This window comes from Neohortaea acidophila, assembly GCF_010093505.1.
Source record: "Neohortaea acidophila strain CBS 113389 unplaced genomic scaffold BDY17scaffold_6, whole genome shotgun sequence".
Classification (NCBI taxonomy): domain Eukaryota; kingdom Fungi; phylum Ascomycota; class Dothideomycetes; order Mycosphaerellales; family Teratosphaeriaceae; genus Neohortaea; species Neohortaea acidophila.
Genome location: NW_022985515.1, coordinates 413229 through 428066, shown reverse-complemented (window position 1 = coordinate 428066; position 14838 = coordinate 413229). Strand labels below are relative to the sequence as shown.

Here is a 14838-nt window from a genome sequence, read left to right as displayed (position 1 = left end):
ATCTCCAACTCCATCGTGGTTTGGGCGAGATGAGATGGGCCGAGATGAGGCTACCTGGCGAGGTGTCGTCGTGGTCGGTGGCGCGCACTGCAGGGCACGGGCCACGCCGTGTTGCAGCTGAACCTCTCCTCGACGGAGTTGCTGCCTCGCCTCGCCCTCCAACTCCGACCGATGGTCCAACCCGTTGCATCGGCGTTCATGCTGCAACACGGTGCTCACTTCGCTCGAAGTTTGGCCACCTTTCACATGTCGAGTCGGGCAGGATAAAGCCTCGACTTCTCTCTTCCCTTTCGCCGCCCCAATTCTCAACTCCACTTCATCTCGATTGCCCACTTCACCTCCTACCTAACACACCATGTCGCAAATCGAGACGGTCCACAAAGGCGCCATCCTCGTCTCTGAGCCCCCCGGGGCCATTGAACTCGATGTGCTTGGGACTTCCGACGCCGCCAGCGCCTCTAACCCCTCCAACTCTCCTCCAGATGAGACCGAGTATCCCCCCCTCACCATCGTCTCCGTCGTCTTCCTCGCCGTCTCCCTAGTCCTTGTCCTCGCCGCCCTCGACGGAAACATCATCGCCACCGCAGTGCCTTCCATCACCGATCATTTCCACACCGTTGCCGATGTGGGCTGGTACTATACCGCCTATCGCCTGGCATCCTCTTCCCTGCAGTTTGCTTTTGGCAAAATGTACACCATCTTCCCCACCAAGCCCCTCATCCTCGCCTCCACCGCCATCTTCCTTTGTGGCTCCGTCCTTTGCGCCGCTGCTTCCTCTTCTATTATGTTTGTCGTCGGCAGGGCCGTCACCGGTGTCGGTTTGGCTGGCGCCGCCGCCGGCTTCTTCACCATCATGGTTGCCATCCTCCCACTGTCTCGCCGTCCGCTCCTGAGTGCCGTTTTTGGCCTTGTGGAAGGCGTGTCAAACGTCGCCGCCCCGCCTATCGGTCTGTCATCACCCCTGCGATTCACTTCCATTGTCTTGCTGACTTTGCTTTGCTGCCTCTAGGAGGGGTGATTGTTCAAACCCTGTCTTGGCGCTGGTTCGTCCCCATGCATACCTGACTACACTTCTTCGAAGCTAACCATCACCCAGGTGCTTTTGGATCAATCTCCCCGTTGGCGGAGCAGCCATACTGGCCATGATCTTCTTTCTCCCAGAAACTAGCAAGAACCGACCAAAGCTCACGGGACGAGAGATCGTCCGCAAGCTAGACCTGACCGGCACGTTGGTCTTCATCCCTTCGTTGACTGCCCTTTTCATCGCTTTCAACTGGGGAGGCATCGTGTACGCCTGGAACAATCCCAAGATGATCGCCCTCTACGTTGTCTTCGCCTTCCTCTTGGGCATCTTCGCCATCGATCAAGTGGTGAAAGGCGACGATGCCATTCTCCCGCTGCGTGTCATGAAAGATCGGAACGTCCTGGCTGGCGCCCTTTTCATCACTGCACTCTCAGGAGCTCTCGCCGTCCAGGAATACTACGCGCCTACCTTCTTCCAAGCCGTGCTCGGGTACTCGCCAGCCCGCTCGGGCTACCTGATGCTGCCATGTCTCATCGGCACCATCATCGGCTTCATGTCTGCAGGCGGCGGGTGCGTCGAACAACCCACAATCATCCTCGTCGTGCGCTACTGACTGATTCCGTCACAGGACCTCGTACTTTGGATACTTCACCCCGTTCATGTTCGCCACAGCCATCCTCCTCCCCATCGGCAGTGGCCTCCTCACAACCTGGTCCTCCTCGACCACCATCCCCTTCTTCGTCGGCTCCTTCTTCCTCGTCGGCCTCGCGTCCGGCCTCGGCTTCGGCGCCCCGCAAACCTCCATCCAAACCACTCTCCCCAAAGCCGACGTGCAGCTCGGGATAGCCGTCATGCTCTTCTTCCAGAACTTCGGCCCGGCACTGTTCGTCGCAATTGCACAAGCCATTTTTACGAACCGCCTGTCCGCTAATTTGCAGGCGTTGGCGCCGGGCTCGAATGTCACGCGCATCGAAACGTTGGGCCTCACGGAGATTAAGCATCAATTTACTGGGGTCAAGCTGGAGGAAGTGACGCGAGGGTTCAGTGAGTCGATTGAGCAGACGTTCTATTTGGCGCTGGGGTTGAGTTGTACCGCGATCGTTGGCGCTGCGTTTACCAATTGGGCGTCGGTGAAAAAGAAGGAGGATTAATCGTGAAAATCTAAAAGTTACTCGTCTGAACTGGCTATCTGGGAAACGAGATATTCGAATACGAAGCTATGACGAAGCTATGCCCTGTCCGCCCACGGAGCGCATTTCGAATCACTGGTATCCTTTCCTCCCATCGGGCGCGCCATTCAAGATGGCGACCTAATTCAATCCCCCAACCCTCTCCGAGGCAGTCTCACTTCTCCCAGCCCCGCCACTACCACCAAACAACACACCCCGAATCTGGGCCGCAATCGCCATCATCACCAATTGCGCCGTCGCACTCTCGCGCGCCACGGGGATAATCTCCACATCATGAATGCACGCCACATCCTGCAGAACGGCGCAACGCACGTCAGCCTGCTGCAGCAACTTGGCAAAAGTCCTGGCCCTGGTCGCGCAGCCAGTCGCTCTGCGAGGTGATGATGGTCGTGGGCGGCATGAACTCCCTGGCCTGCTGCTTCGTCATCAGGCCCGGGGAGGCGGTGATTTCGTGGCGGGCTTGCTCGTTGGGGAAGTAATTTTTGACGATTTCCTCTATGAATGCGGTGGTGAGGAAGGGGCCGTTTGGGAAGAGGAATTGCGAGAAGGTGTTGGTTAGGCTGGCTGCGTTCACCACTGCGTGGAGGAGGATTTGATGCGCGATGGGCAGATTCAGGGAGCACTGGTGATTCAGGATGGAGACTGCGGGCGCCAATTGACCTACACGCCATCCCGTCAGCACAACATGCCCCTTCCCGCATACAAACATTACGAATTGAACGGGAAGCTTACCACCAGCACTATCCGCAGTAACAACCACCTTCGACGTATCCAACACAATCCCAGGCCCATGCTCCACAAACCACTGCACAACCTCCAAACACTGCTCCTGCTGCGCCGGGAACTGCCTCTCCGGCGCAAGCGTATACTCCGGAAACGCCAGCGCACACCCCGTCCGCTCCACCAGTTCAAACACAAACCTCTCGTACCCAAACGCTCCGCCGAGGATCCAGCCGCCGCTGTGCAAGTGCACGATGAGCGGCACTTTCAAAGGAAGAACTCGCTGATCTGCTTGGTAATGGGGAGGGTGAATGATGGGAGACAGGCTGTGTATGGTGCTCTTGACTTTGTACTGTTCTATCGTGGCGAGCATGCCACTCGAATCTACTTCGGCTGAATGTTCTGGCTGGCTGACTGTTACGGTTGGCCTTGCTCAGCCTCATGAGGAATTCAACGTGTCCAGCTGAAAAGCGGGGCGAAGACGATCATATGAGGTATGCAAGAAGACAAAAGGTCCGACGAGTCGGGTGGCCTGACGGTGATCAGCCGACTGGAGGCCTCAAAGTAAAGAGCCTCTCCAGTGCGGCGAATGGGGAGAAACATGACATCGCGCTGAGTAGGTCCGACAATGAGCGGACAAGATCTAAGTAAGAGGCAGCACGCTGCTTTTGACGACATCCTGCGAGCAGGACAACTATCATCACAAGCGAAGCGCGATCCACAGATCCAAAAACACAAGGCCTTACGCCTTCAGCCCCTCCTCCGTCGCCGTGCGCTTCAGCTGCGTCTTCTCATTATGATCCAGCCCCCTCTCCCTCCCCATCCGCCTCTCCCTCGACTCCACCGTCTCCACCAAGCACGCCGTCCCCGGATCCGCCGAACTAAACACGTACGACCGACACTCCGCATTCGCCCACCCGACCGCCCGCACAATCTCGGTACAGTTCGTCGACGTCCAGTTGGACGTGAGGTACTGCAGGAAGCCGCCGTGCGTGACGACGACGATTTCGCGCTCCGGCCGCTGCAGGAGCCAGGTGCGCGCTTCTTGTGCGCGCTTCTCGATTGCGGAGGCGGAGGGGGCCCATTTGCCCTTTTTGCTGTCCCAGTCGGGTTTAACGAGGGAGAAGTCCACGGGTTGATGAGCGAATTCTGTGGCGAGGTCGTAGAGCGGCGAGCCGGTGTCGCAGGGGAGATCGCTGGTTTCTTGCAATTCGGGGAGGGCGATGATGCGGGTTTCTTTTGCTGCGAGGAGGGAGTCGAAGGCGAGGAGGGAGGTGTAGAGCGTTCGTTTTAGCGGGGAGGAGACGATTAGGTCTGCGGTTTGCAGGGCTGGGGAGTTGGATAGCAGGCGCCGGGATTGCTCTTCGCCTAGATTTGTGAGGAGGGGGTCGTGGATGTTGTGGTTTGCGATGGAGAGGTTGTGGTAGGCTTGGCCGTGGCGCACGCAATGGATTGTGGGCGTCATGGTCGCGGTGGAGGAGGTTTGCGGTGGAGGAGGACGGAATTTGGTTCGCAGGTGGATGAGGAACTCGGTGAGTTTCAATTTGAGGAAGCTCAGGGATTGCTGGATGACGGAGGCCAGGTTGACGAAGAGGGCATTTTCTTGTTAGGAGATGGTGTAGGAAATGCGATTTGTGGAGTGGAGTGAAGCGCAGGACGAATGAAATGTTGGTCACAGATCTTACCGCGGGCAGGAGAGCGTGTTAACAGGAGAGGAAGGTATGAGATGCAGTGAATGCAGGATACGGCAGGAGTGATGCGAATGGAAGGCGCGATAGAGCTGCGATTAAGACACTCACATACTGATACAACGATGCTCGCAGGGAGCTTTGAGGCTTATGAGGACGTTCTTCAGATACTCGATAATCATCAGTTTGCACCGTCTGCAATGAGCAACGGTACGAGAAGAAGAGTTTCGATGAAAAGGATGGACGTGGGTAGCCATCAATGCTGCTCTAAGCTGCATGCAGCTAGAGCTCAGATCGATCTGCAGGAACGATCTTGGGAATCCGGGGGCGGTGACCAGTCCATTCTCCTGGGCGTGCTGTGAGACACCGAGTCGTGATGTCACCCATACGGCATCTGTTCCATATACCCAGCAACTCCAAGTCCATGACGAGATAACATCAATGGCAAGTAGCTACAAACCGGTAGGGTGTTCCAACTTTCTATTTTCCTCGTTTCTTCCTACAACAGTGCGTGTGGTATTTCATTTTCCTCTCAAACACTCTTGTCAAGCACAGAACAATAGCCATGCCTCCCAAAGGAAAATACACCGACCCAAAGCTCCGCGAAGAAGTCAAAGAAGAGCTCAAGCAGAGCGACAAAGGCGGCGCGCCAGGGCAATGGAGTGCTCGAAAGGTACATGAACAATAGCACACCTCCACACGAAACATTCACTAACCTCTCCCCCCACAGGCCCAAATGATGGCCAAAGAATACAAAAAGCGCGGCGGCGACTACACCACCTCCAAATCCGACCAGGACGAATCGCAGGAGCACCTCGAAAAGTGGGGCGAAGAAGAGTGGCAGACGAAAGAAGGGTCGGCGAATGCGAAGAAAGCGGACGGCACGCAGAAGCGCTACCTGCCTAAGAAGGCGTGGGAGAAGATGAGCGAGGGGGAGAAGCAGGAAACAGAGGAGAAGAAGCAGGCGGGGAGTAAGAAGGGGAAGCAGTTTGTGGGGAATACGGGGAAGGCGAAGGAGAAGCGGAAGGAGGCGAATGAGGAGGAGGATGAAGCGTTTGAGGAGAGGAAGAAGGGGGAGGAGGATGGTGAGGATGATGAAGAGGAAGAGCAGGAAGAAGACCAGCCCAAGGCCAACACGGGGCAAAAGCGCAAATCCACCCGCTCCCAATCCTCCTCCACGGCTACCACTCGCAGCGGCACCGCAGCGAAGAAGCAAAAGCAGACACCCGCGAAAGAAGGCAAAGAGGGCAATGCACCCCCAGGCAAAGTCGGCTCCAAACACATGGACGCCAAAGAGCCAGGCAAACGCGGCTCCGCGGACCGCCTGCCGAAGAAAGGCCAGGCGGCGAGTTGGAAGGCGATGCCAGGCTACGTGCAGGGGAAGGTCAAGGAGGTGTTGACCAAGGGGAAGAAGGTGGATGGCAAGGATGTCAAGGCTAGCAAGGAGGACCCGAAAATTGTGCTCGTGAGTGATGCGAGTGGGAAAATCTGCGTGCATAAGCCGGAGACGTGTTTCTACGATTGATTTACCGAGACGATAGACAATCATGTTTGAGTGCTTCGGCAAAGACTAGATACCTTCAACAGTTGGGATTCTCGCTCATACTTCTCTTTCTGAGCCACGTATTGCACACCCGATCATGGGCATCCGCCGTTGTATTTGCCCTCCGCCGCCTCGCCCGACCACTGCGCACGATCCACCCACTTCTTCTGGCTGTCTTGCACGCTGCCATCAGCCCAAGCCTGCATCGCCACACCCTGCAACGCACGGCCGTACGAGAAGGTCAGGGCCCACGGAGCAATGCTCGGGTCCTTCTGCTTCAGCTTATTAAGAGCATTCAAGTACTCGATAGAATCCTTGTCGCTCAGACCGCCCGACAGGAAGACAATTGTCGGCACGGAGGGAGGAACGGTTTTGGAGAGGCACTGCAGCGTTGCGTCGGCGACTTGCTCCGCTTTGCCCTTGGAGTGCTTCTCGCCCGGCACCACCATGGACGCTTTGAGCACGAGGCCCTGGAAGTCGACCTTGTGCAGCGCCAGGCGGTTGAAGAGGGCGGAGTAGGCGGCGATGTGCGCTTCGAGCGAGCGCTCAATGGACTGGTCGTGCGTCATGAGCACCTCGGGCTCTACGATGGGCACCAGACCCGCCTGTTGCGAAATGGCAGCGTAGCGAGCGAGCACCTCTGCGTTATCCTCGATGGCCAGGGCGGAGGGCGTGGTAGGCGAGACAATGTAGGTGCATCGCCACTTGCTGAAGCGCGCGCCGCGCTCGTAGAACTGCTTGCAGCGGTCCAGCAGGCCGTCGAGACCCTGTGTCGTTGTCTCCTCCGGGTTGGTGCGCGGCAGAGCGACGGTGCCCTTGTCGACCTTGATGCCGGGGATGATGCCGCGGGATTTGATGATGTCGACAAACGTCTTGCCCTTGTACTTGGACTCGAGCTGGGCGCTGTGGTTCATCAACGTCTCTTCGAACGTGATGATGCCGGAGATGTGCTTTTCGATGTCGCCGTCGGCGGTGAAGAGCAGGTCTCGCCATTCCCGGCGGTTGTCTTCGGTGTTCTCCTTGCCGACCTTCTCGAGGCGCTTCTTAATGGAGCCCGTGCTCTCGTCGGCGGCGAGGAGGCCCTTGCCGGGGGCGCCCATGGCCTTGGCCGTCTTGTGCAGCTCCGCCGCATGCTCGAATGGCGGGGAGGATTCAAGCTGGACTTTGAGGGAAGTCATCTTTGTGGTTGTGATCGTGGGTGTCTCTGGATTGCTCGGTGAATTCGTTAGAGCGCGTTTAATGAGATTTGATGATGTTGGACAAGTCGAAACCGGAAACGAGGAACATATTTTTCTTTTCCTTTGAACCGCGCAACCGTGATGGGAGCTGTGCCCGTATGACTTCATCCGGCAACCGCATACGTAAATTCTTCCCCATCGATCACCCCAAAATGCGGGGCAAGCGCCTTCGAGAAGCTGTCGGGTCCAAAGGCTGATGGACTGCGGGGCAGCGCATATCGCGGTTTCGTCCATCTTCCACGACCTACCACAAGCGATTGTTGTCGACAATAATCGATCTACGTCGCATTGATCTCCGACAATTGCATCGTCGTATTATCCGCTGCACAGTGGGTGCGGGCGCAAGATGGGACAGTCGAAAGGTTGGTCTCGAATACCTCGGCCTTGTTGAACTTTGACGCCAGTCGTATTCAAGACGGCGGGATAGCATAGGTAGCTACCTACTTGCGCAGCTCTTCTGATTTTGCAGACTCATGAGTATCCGGAGAGTAGCCATTCGGGCTTGCTCAATGCGCCTGCGAGTTCCCGAAGCTCTGTCGGGTAGGCTTGGGCTTCGTCGAGTGCTTGATGAAGCATTCGAAGTGGCGCCGTTCGAAGTCCAGCATCGCTCTCTCCAAACTGCTAGGCCCCGAGTCGTGAGCTAGTCTTCGCCGCAGTCGACTCAACGACCCGCCCAGGACGACGAATCATCCACTCTCCAACACCTTCTTCGCAGCATCAACAACCCTCTTCATCTCGGCCTGTCCCTTCTCCACAACCTTCTCCATCATCCCCTGCGCCTTCTTCAAATCATCCGGTCTCGCACTCTTGTCCAACTGCATTGCTCGCATCTTTTTCTGCTGCTTCCCCCTCGCATCCCTTACCCCCGTTGCCGCCTTTTCACCCGCCTTCACGGCTTCCGTCACCGCCGCGCGTCGCGACTCAGTCGTAGGAGGAGGAACATTGATGACCAGCAGCAAAGGATTGGTCCCTGTTGGATCAGGCTGCGGCGTAAGAGATAGGTTGGATGACTGAATGGAGGTGGTGACAGGCTTGACGTGGTCCTTCTCGCCCACCAATATCTGCACCGTCCTGCCCTTGGGAATGACTTGGGCGAGGTCGTTGAGTTTGACCGTCTGACTCTCGTTCTTCTCCGGTCGAACGCGAAGGTTCTCGAGAGCTTCCGGGTTGAATCGACCGCCTCCTCTTAGCTTTGAAAGTTCGGTTTTCATGTGCTCGATGGTTTTTGCGATTTCGGACTCAAGGGCGGAGAAGTCGAAGGGGTCAACGGTAGACTCGGTCTTGGAAGACGCTTGCTTCTCCTCGCGAGCAGCTTTGCCGCCTTTCTTGAGCAGACATGGCGAGGTCGAGAAGGCTCTGGACTGTATGCGACTGCTTTCATGTGCGATACCGATCGTGTAGGTGAGAGGTGAAGGCGTTGTCGGGATGAAAGGAGATATTTCTCGATAGACAGCGCATGAGTAACACCGTTGTACGAGCCTTGGCCATTGGCCAGGCTGTACAACACGTGCCAGGGCTCGATGAGCTTCCATGCTGCTCGAGAGAGCATAGTAGAAAGAGAACATTGAATATCACAAAAACCGCGGCCGCGTTCGCTTAGTCAGCGTGGATTGGCCGCGCCACAACTCGCCCGCAGTCTGTGGCTGTTTCACATGCCTCGACCTCCACCACATCAATTGCTTTCCACGAGCCAGCTGCGCCGCTACTTCCTCCTTCCGCCTCTCCGCCGATCTCTTCCGCCTGAAAACACTCGTCGGAGCACACAGCCAGCATGGCGGCAGCCATGGACGTCAAACAACTCCAAGAAACCAGCCGGCAGCTAAGCAAAGCCTTCGACGGCGGCGACCCCTCCACCACCCTCCTCACACTCCTCGCCCCGCTCGAGAAATGGAAAGCCAGCGAAGACCTGCTTCGACAGAGCAAAATCGGCATAGCAGTCTCGAAGCTCCGCTCAAGCAAAGACTCCAAAGTCGCGCTCCTCGCATCCCAACTGATTAACAAGTGGAAGGCCGATGTCAAGACTAAGAAGCCTGGCGTCACGGGCACGCCGGGGAAGAACGGACTGAATGGCGATCTGCGAAGCCAGACCAACAGCCCGGCGCCGAAGAAGGAGGTCCTCGCGCCGCCGCCGCCTGCGCCGAAGAAGTTCTCCGTTGCGCCGGAGAAGCGCAATGCGAAAGAGGACGGCGTCGATACTGCGCTTACCGGCAACCCGACTCGAGATGGTAGCATCACTCTCATCTACAATGGGCTAGCCTTCATGTCGGAGGAAGCGCCGGCGGACATCCTGGCCGTATCGAAGAGCGTGGAAGCCGCGGCATTCGAACTCTACCAGCCCGAGACGAGCACGACGTACAAGCAGAAGATGCGCTCGCTGCATTTGAACCTCAAGATGAAGCAAAACGCGGAGCTGCGCAAGGATGTGTTTAGCCGGGCGATTGAGCCGAAGAGGTTTGTGAGCATGTCGAGCGAGGAGCTGAAGAGCGAGGAGATGCGCAAGAAGGAGAAGGAGATTGCGAAGGAGAATATGAACAAGTCTATGACGCCGTCCCAGGACAAGAGTATCTCTACGACGTATGTCTCGCGCTCGAGATGCCGGGAAGGATACAGGGAAGACCTCATGCTCCGCTGCTCGAGAGGGCAATGGAGCGTGAGGTCTTCTTTGCGTCCGGCGCATCGCTCTCCTTCCCCAACTTCCAACCTTTGCTAACCATTCCTGCCAGACTACAATGTGGCAAATGCAAGCAAAGCAAAGTCGCCTACTCGCTGGCTCAGACTCGCTCTGCAGACGAACCGATGACCGCCTTCTGCGAGTGCACGGTATGCGGCCATTTCTGGAAGTTCTCCTAGTCGGCCGGAGTCACGTGACAGCCGAGCTGGGTCATTACGCGGGTACTACCACGGTGGACGGCGAGAGACGAGCTACTGGGAGGCTTTTGTTTTCATGACTTTCATGGGCGGTGAGCGGGAGGGCATAAGCGCATGGTGTCCTGGAGTCACGTGGGAATTGGGGCAGGGTGGCATTCAGTGAAGTAGTTTGCGCTCGATGTATACCTACAATGTGTGCCGTTTTGCAATCCATCCTGCCGTAACGAGAACATCCGCCATATTGTCTTGGAGCACGGCATTATTTTTATGCAACATGATGTTGGCCCCCGCTTGTGCTCACTTGCCTCATTCGGCGGCGCCCAACAAGCTGAGGTGAGCTACGCCACTGGGCGCCCCAGCTCTTGTTTCACGAAAAAAGAACCTCAACTGTCTGAAGCATGCCTTCATTGAATACATTCTCTGCATCTCGGAATCTCATCCGGTAACCGACGCCCTTGTGCATCGACACCCAGTCACGAAATCCTCATCGACGCTCTTGTATCCGATCACCTCCGCTTTGAATCATGGAAACCTGAGGCTGCTGCGATCGATGCTTTTTGTGCACTGATGAGCTTGTGATCTCAGAGTGAGACTCTCCGCATAGAGTGGATGTAAGTCATATTGACTGGTCTCCATCCCTTGCTGTTCATTCACAACCTAATTTTTTCCCGCTATCAGAGATTGATGAAGAAACCCCACCCCGGCTGTCGACACAGTTCCTTTCTCACTTTTCCACCCGCCGGCGGACAGATTCGATTTCTAGACCTGTGCTAGACTGCTGCATCCATCTTCTCGACTACGTCCAAAGCCACGAAAGCGAACGACTGCATTCCCAACCATTCCTCGGCTCGCAACGCAAAGCCGCCACAACCTCTCTACACACCATGGCCGTCCCAACCGAAGTAACCATCTCCAACCTCTCCGGCACCTACACCCTCAACCGCCACCTCTCCGACTCCTCGCAAAGCGTGCTCAAAATGCAAGGCGTCAACTTCCTCGTGCGCCAAGCCGTCGCCTACTCCACTGTGGATGTCACCCTCAAACAATACACCTCTCCGGACGGCGCGCTGCACCTCGACCAGGAGCAGGTGTCCACGGGCGGGGTGCGGAATTTCGAAGACCGCATTATGGACTGGGAGACGGGGGAGAAGACGAATTGGATTTGGGGCAAGGTGAGCGGGCAGTCGCGCTACACGACGCTGGGCGAGATTGAGGACGATTATTTGCGGGAGGGTTGGGGTCCGGATTGTGTGGAGGGGGAGGTGGTGGAGGGGTATGTGGAGAGTGTGACGGATCGGTGGAGTGCGCGGCAGGTTTGGGGGTTTGCGGAGGTGGAGGGGATGAGGAAGCATGTGAGGAGGATTTTGGCGAGGAAGCCGGGGCATCGGGATGAGAGGATACGCCTAGTGTATGATTGGAAGGGGCCCGCGTGAGAGAGGGATCTTTGTGGGTATTGCATTTTCGCGAGGTCGTCATATTGGCGTTGCGTTCAACACACTAGCTAGAAAGATGCGGGAGTGCATCTTCAGTAGATACCACCACCATCGGGGCTCACGAAGCTCCGTCATCGATTGTCATCTGCGCGTGCAATGGTCAGCTTTCACCTCCCACGACAGAATAAGCATCTCGTTGGTAGAGATCAGTGGCCACTCTATTATCAGAGAGAAGATTATAGTCGACAGCAGCGGGCGCAGACGCCAGTCTGGGTGAGTATCTGTAGACAGACCAGACCCGAGAGCCGACAAATCGCGGAGCTTTACGTCTAAGGATGACTTGAGTTTTTTCATCACGTTGAGGGCATGAAAGGGAGGTAGTGAGAAATGTACTCACCGGTAGTGGAAGGACCGTGAACGCTGTAGTATCCCGAATCGAGGAGGGTCGTTGAATCGCCTTGCTCCGAGGTCAAGTCCACGAGGGGTCGTAATGCCTGGTTCATCTTCAATAGTCCAGGTCGACATTTGCCTCCTGTTGCTCGTCCATCTCGCGGGCAATACGGCGATGCGTCCGCGATCCTTCGACCGGATCGGTGTCCCCAATGTAGCCCTCCCACTTGCGCTTGTGGCGATCCTTGTATGGAATTTCTTGCTTCCTTCGTTCCTTTCCTCGCTGCGATGAAGAAGTCTCGCTGCGGCTGCGGCTGCTCTGCGATCGCTGTCTTTCGATGATTGATAGTGGCGGAGTTGGCGAAGGAGCTTGTGCGAGGTCGAGCAGATCATCTTCCACGCTGGAGTTATTGGAGGCCAGCGAACCCCGTCTTCCTTCCAGATTCGCTCCAGTGACAATCTCGTTCAATGCATCGGCACGCTCTTCGTCGTTGGCTTTTCGTATTCGCTCTTCTCTTGCCAGCGCCTCCATCTCACTGTGTCTGAACATCTCAATCTGCTCGTCGGTGAGTGTACGCTTCACTCCATCCTCGTAGTATCCGAGCCCGTCATCCTCGAACGCCGGATCGAGGTTCACCGCAGTCTCGGCGTCCACGAACCACACGTCTGGCTTGGTGTCATCGCCGAAGTGAGAGATTTGGAAGGCTAGGAGATCGTCCTTACATTCGCGAAGAAAGAAGAGTCAGTACCTACCTTTCGAGTGTCTCAGGCAGAGAGATGCCAAATTACCTCTGTGATGATTGGAACCGGGAGCGTGGAGTCAACTGCTCCGTGCTGCTGCTGCGCGTTCTTCCTGTCGCGCTTGGCCTTCGATCGCTTGGCGTTAGCACGCCTGGCAGCACCTTGCCCTACCATTCTCGCACATCTTCTGCGATGGGGCGTGGCGAGAAGGGATGCTGGCAGATCTCGCGCGGTGCTGCTAAGCAGAGCAAAGGATTGCGAAGGCTCGCAAACCGAAGCGCGATGAGGTCAAAAAGTGACAGCTTCGGCATCGACGGCCCGATCAAGTTAGCGCCAACTCTAATCTATCGCGAGTCTATGACGACGTCGGGGTGATACAGATCTCGGGTGAGATGTGAGCGGCGGACGGAGGCTGTACGGGCACAGAACGCCGTATGTATGCGCTCATCTCGTACTGCTTGTCGTGATGTAGTATATCTTCCCCAGTGACTTCCTCTCTCCCTCTTTTTGTCTATTGATCACTTACAGGACCAGCCCTCCCCAGCATTACAGAGGCCGTCCATCCACGAGCGACACTCTGCTCCCGCAACGATGTCGACCCACCCCATCGTCCACGTGTTGGACAACTACTACCTAGCAATCACCCTCCTCGTCACAATCGGCTACCAGCTTATCGGCTTTGCCTTCGCATATGGCTTCAAGTTCGACAAACTCACCGACTTCATGGGCGGCACAAACTTCATCTGGCTCGCCATCCTCACCCTTTCCCTCTCCGGCACCACCACCGCCCGCCAAATCGTAACGTCCATCTTCATCATGCTCTGGGGCGCTCGGCTCTCCGGCTTCCTCCTCTTCCGCATCCTCAAGACGGGCAGCGACGACCGCTTCGATGACAAGCGCGACAAGTTCTTCCCCTTTCTGGGCTTCTGGGTGGCGCAAATGGTGTGGGTGTGGGTCGTGAGTCTCCCGGTGACGATCCTCAACAGCCCGAATGTACTGCGGTATCGTCAGCCGAGCTTCGGCAAGGCGACGGATATCATTGCGATTATCTTCTTTGCGATTGCCTTGACCATGGAGACCGTGAGCGATATCCAGAAGTATCGATTCAAGCAGAGTGAGCGCGGACAGCAGCCTGGCGCGGTCTGCAACGTGGGCTTGTTCAAGTACAGCCGGCACCCGAACTACTTTGGAGAGATTATCATTCAAGTTGGTAAGTCATCTCGACAGCAGCTTTTGAGACTTGATACAAGACGCTAATCGAACTTCTAGCAATCTTCATGATGGCCATCACCCCAGCCTCATACGGCAACATCCCGTCCGGCTCCGGAGCATACGCAGCCCTCTACAGCAGCATGCTCGGCTGGATCTTCCTCACCCTCCTGCTCATGTTTGTATCAGGCCTCACCCTCCAAGAACGCCCAGGAGCCAAGAAGCGCTACGAGAAGGGCAGAGGTTGGCCTGAGTACGAGCAGTACCTACACGATACCAGCATCCTAATTCCCATGCCGCCGGGCATCTGGAGCAGATTGCCTGTCATCGTCAAGCGAACCATCGGATTAGAATTCCCCATCTACGTCTTCGATCCCGCCAAACACGCCGATCAGGATAAGGTGCAGCAGCGTGAGGCTGAGGAGGGGCAAAGCGAGCAGCAGCGTGGGGAGCGAGGGAGTTCGGAGCCGCTTCGGTGAGAGGCGTGGTAGTGGAGTTTTACGACACGTACGAAGTTTGAGCTCTCAATTCAGCTGTTCGATTAGTCTTTGCGACCTGTGCTGAACTTGTCACAGCGGTACTTCTTCCGCCTGCGTTAGCTCATCGGGGTCCGATGCATTGGATTTGTAGCCTGCTGCAGCCTGCGGCTGCCTGATTGGACGTTACACATGCGAGCGGCTCGTCGGCGTGCAGGCCAGCGGCACAGGCGGTATGTGCGACGTCCTGATTATACAAATACCACCCAACACCTCGTAGAAGATGAACGATTCGACATCTACTCAACAAAAGAACAC

The 14838-nt window shown here is 56.5% G+C and overlaps 11 protein-coding genes across 11 annotated transcripts; 6 read left to right on the top strand and 5 right to left on the bottom strand.

Annotated features, from left to right (window-relative positions):
- Positions 1-355: 355 nt before the first annotated feature.
- Positions 356-2175, top strand: BDY17DRAFT_324713 (major facilitator superfamily domain-containing protein; the record flags this gene model as incomplete). Its single annotated transcript, XM_033737251.1, has 4 exons — positions 356-947; positions 1010-1043; positions 1097-1594; positions 1653-2175. The coding sequence occupies 4 exons, from the start codon at positions 356-358 to the stop codon at positions 2173-2175; spliced, it is 1647 nt and encodes a 548-aa protein (XP_033588998.1).
- Positions 2176-2409: 234 nt separating this feature from the next.
- BDY17DRAFT_334988 (Alpha/beta hydrolase fold-3) lies at positions 2410-3631 on the bottom strand. Its single transcript, XM_033737919.1, has 2 exons — positions 2947-3631; positions 2410-2874 (listed from the first exon to the last, which is right to left on the bottom strand). Exons 1-2 carry the CDS (start codon positions 3305-3307, stop codon positions 2528-2530), a joined length of 708 nt encoding a protein of 235 aa, XP_033588997.1. The 5' UTR covers positions 3308-3631; the 3' UTR covers positions 2410-2527.
- Positions 3632-3676: 45 nt separating this feature from the next.
- BDY17DRAFT_317123 (histidine phosphatase superfamily) lies at positions 3677-4399 on the bottom strand (the record flags this gene model as incomplete). The annotated part of the gene is made up of 1 exon (XM_033736067.1): positions 3677-4399. The coding sequence occupies one exon, from the start codon at positions 4397-4399 to the stop codon at positions 3677-3679; it is 723 nt and encodes a 240-aa protein (XP_033588996.1).
- A 135-nt stretch (positions 4400-4534) lies between these two features.
- On the top strand, positions 4535-5023 carry BDY17DRAFT_159788 (uncharacterized protein). Its single transcript, XM_033729702.1, has one exon. The coding sequence runs from the start codon at positions 4670-4672 to the stop codon at positions 4982-4984; it is 315 nt and encodes a 104-aa protein (XP_033588995.1). The 5' UTR covers positions 4535-4669; the 3' UTR covers positions 4985-5023.
- Positions 5024-5187: 164 nt separating this feature from the next.
- On the top strand, positions 5188-6147 carry BDY17DRAFT_252238 (uncharacterized protein; the record flags this gene model as incomplete). The annotated part of the gene is made up of 2 exons (XM_033731239.1): positions 5188-5295; positions 5353-6147. The coding sequence occupies 2 exons, from the start codon at positions 5188-5190 to the stop codon at positions 6145-6147; spliced, it is 903 nt and encodes a 300-aa protein (XP_033588994.1).
- A 113-nt stretch (positions 6148-6260) lies between these two features.
- BDY17DRAFT_310904 (fructose-bisphosphate aldolase class-I) lies at positions 6261-7343 on the bottom strand (the record flags this gene model as incomplete). The annotated part of the gene is made up of 1 exon (XM_033735488.1): positions 6261-7343. One exon carries the CDS (start codon positions 7341-7343, stop codon positions 6261-6263), a length of 1083 nt encoding a protein of 360 aa, XP_033588993.1.
- A 514-nt stretch (positions 7344-7857) lies between these two features.
- BDY17DRAFT_159759 (ribosome recycling factor-domain-containing protein) lies at positions 7858-8952 on the bottom strand. Its single transcript, XM_033729701.1, has one exon. The coding sequence runs from the start codon at positions 8933-8935 to the stop codon at positions 8090-8092; it is 846 nt and encodes a 281-aa protein (XP_033588992.1). The 5' UTR covers positions 8936-8952; the 3' UTR covers positions 7858-8089.
- Positions 8953-9067: 115 nt separating this feature from the next.
- Positions 9068-10523, top strand: BDY17DRAFT_298504 (transcription factor S-II, central domain-containing protein). Its single transcript, XM_033733749.1, has 2 exons — positions 9068-9977; positions 10127-10523. Exons 1-2 carry the CDS (start codon positions 9175-9177, stop codon positions 10251-10253), a joined length of 930 nt encoding a protein of 309 aa, XP_033588991.1. The 5' UTR covers positions 9068-9174; the 3' UTR covers positions 10254-10523.
- Positions 10524-11155: 632 nt separating this feature from the next.
- On the top strand, positions 11156-11704 carry BDY17DRAFT_251305 (uncharacterized protein; the record flags this gene model as incomplete). The annotated part of the gene is made up of 1 exon (XM_033731158.1): positions 11156-11704. The coding sequence occupies one exon, from the start codon at positions 11156-11158 to the stop codon at positions 11702-11704; it is 549 nt and encodes a 182-aa protein (XP_033588990.1).
- A 505-nt stretch (positions 11705-12209) lies between these two features.
- BDY17DRAFT_324706 (uncharacterized protein) lies at positions 12210-13009 on the bottom strand (the record flags this gene model as incomplete). The annotated part of the gene is made up of 2 exons (XM_033737250.1): positions 12210-12812; positions 12884-13009. 2 exons carry the CDS (start codon positions 13007-13009, stop codon positions 12210-12212), a joined length of 729 nt encoding a protein of 242 aa, XP_033588989.1.
- Positions 13010-13231: 222 nt separating this feature from the next.
- On the top strand, positions 13232-14818 carry BDY17DRAFT_159628 (uncharacterized protein). Its single transcript, XM_033729699.1, has 2 exons — positions 13232-14045; positions 14105-14818. The coding sequence occupies exons 1-2, from the start codon at positions 13427-13429 to the stop codon at positions 14521-14523; spliced, it is 1038 nt and encodes a 345-aa protein (XP_033588988.1). The 5' UTR covers positions 13232-13426; the 3' UTR covers positions 14524-14818.
- Positions 14819-14838: the final 20 nt, after the last annotated feature.

Coding starts and splice junctions, on each gene's coding strand:
- BDY17DRAFT_334988 (XM_033737919.1), bottom strand. CDS start 3,307: ATGCTCGCCACGATAGAACAGTACAAAGTCAAGAGCACCATACACAGC. Junction 2,875..2,946: donor TACTGCGGATAGTGCTGGTG/GTAAGCTTCCCG, acceptor GATGGCGTGTAG/GTCAATTGGCGCCCGCAGTC.
- BDY17DRAFT_159788 (XM_033729702.1), top strand. CDS start 4,670: ATGCAGGATACGGCAGGAGTGATGCGAATGGAAGGCGCGATAGAGCTG.
- BDY17DRAFT_159759 (XM_033729701.1), bottom strand. CDS start 8,935: ATGGAAGCTCATCGAGCCCTGGCACGTGTTGTACAGCCTGGCCAATGG.
- BDY17DRAFT_298504 (XM_033733749.1), top strand. CDS start 9,175: ATGGCGGCAGCCATGGACGTCAAACAACTCCAAGAAACCAGCCGGCAG. Junction 9,978..10,126: donor GACAAGAGTATCTCTACGAC/GTATGTCTCGCG, acceptor CATTCCTGCCAG/ACTACAATGTGGCAAATGCA.
- BDY17DRAFT_159628 (XM_033729699.1), top strand. CDS start 13,427: ATGTCGACCCACCCCATCGTCCACGTGTTGGACAACTACTACCTAGCA. Junction 14,046..14,104: donor AGAGATTATCATTCAAGTTG/GTAAGTCATCTC, acceptor TCGAACTTCTAG/CAATCTTCATGATGGCCATC.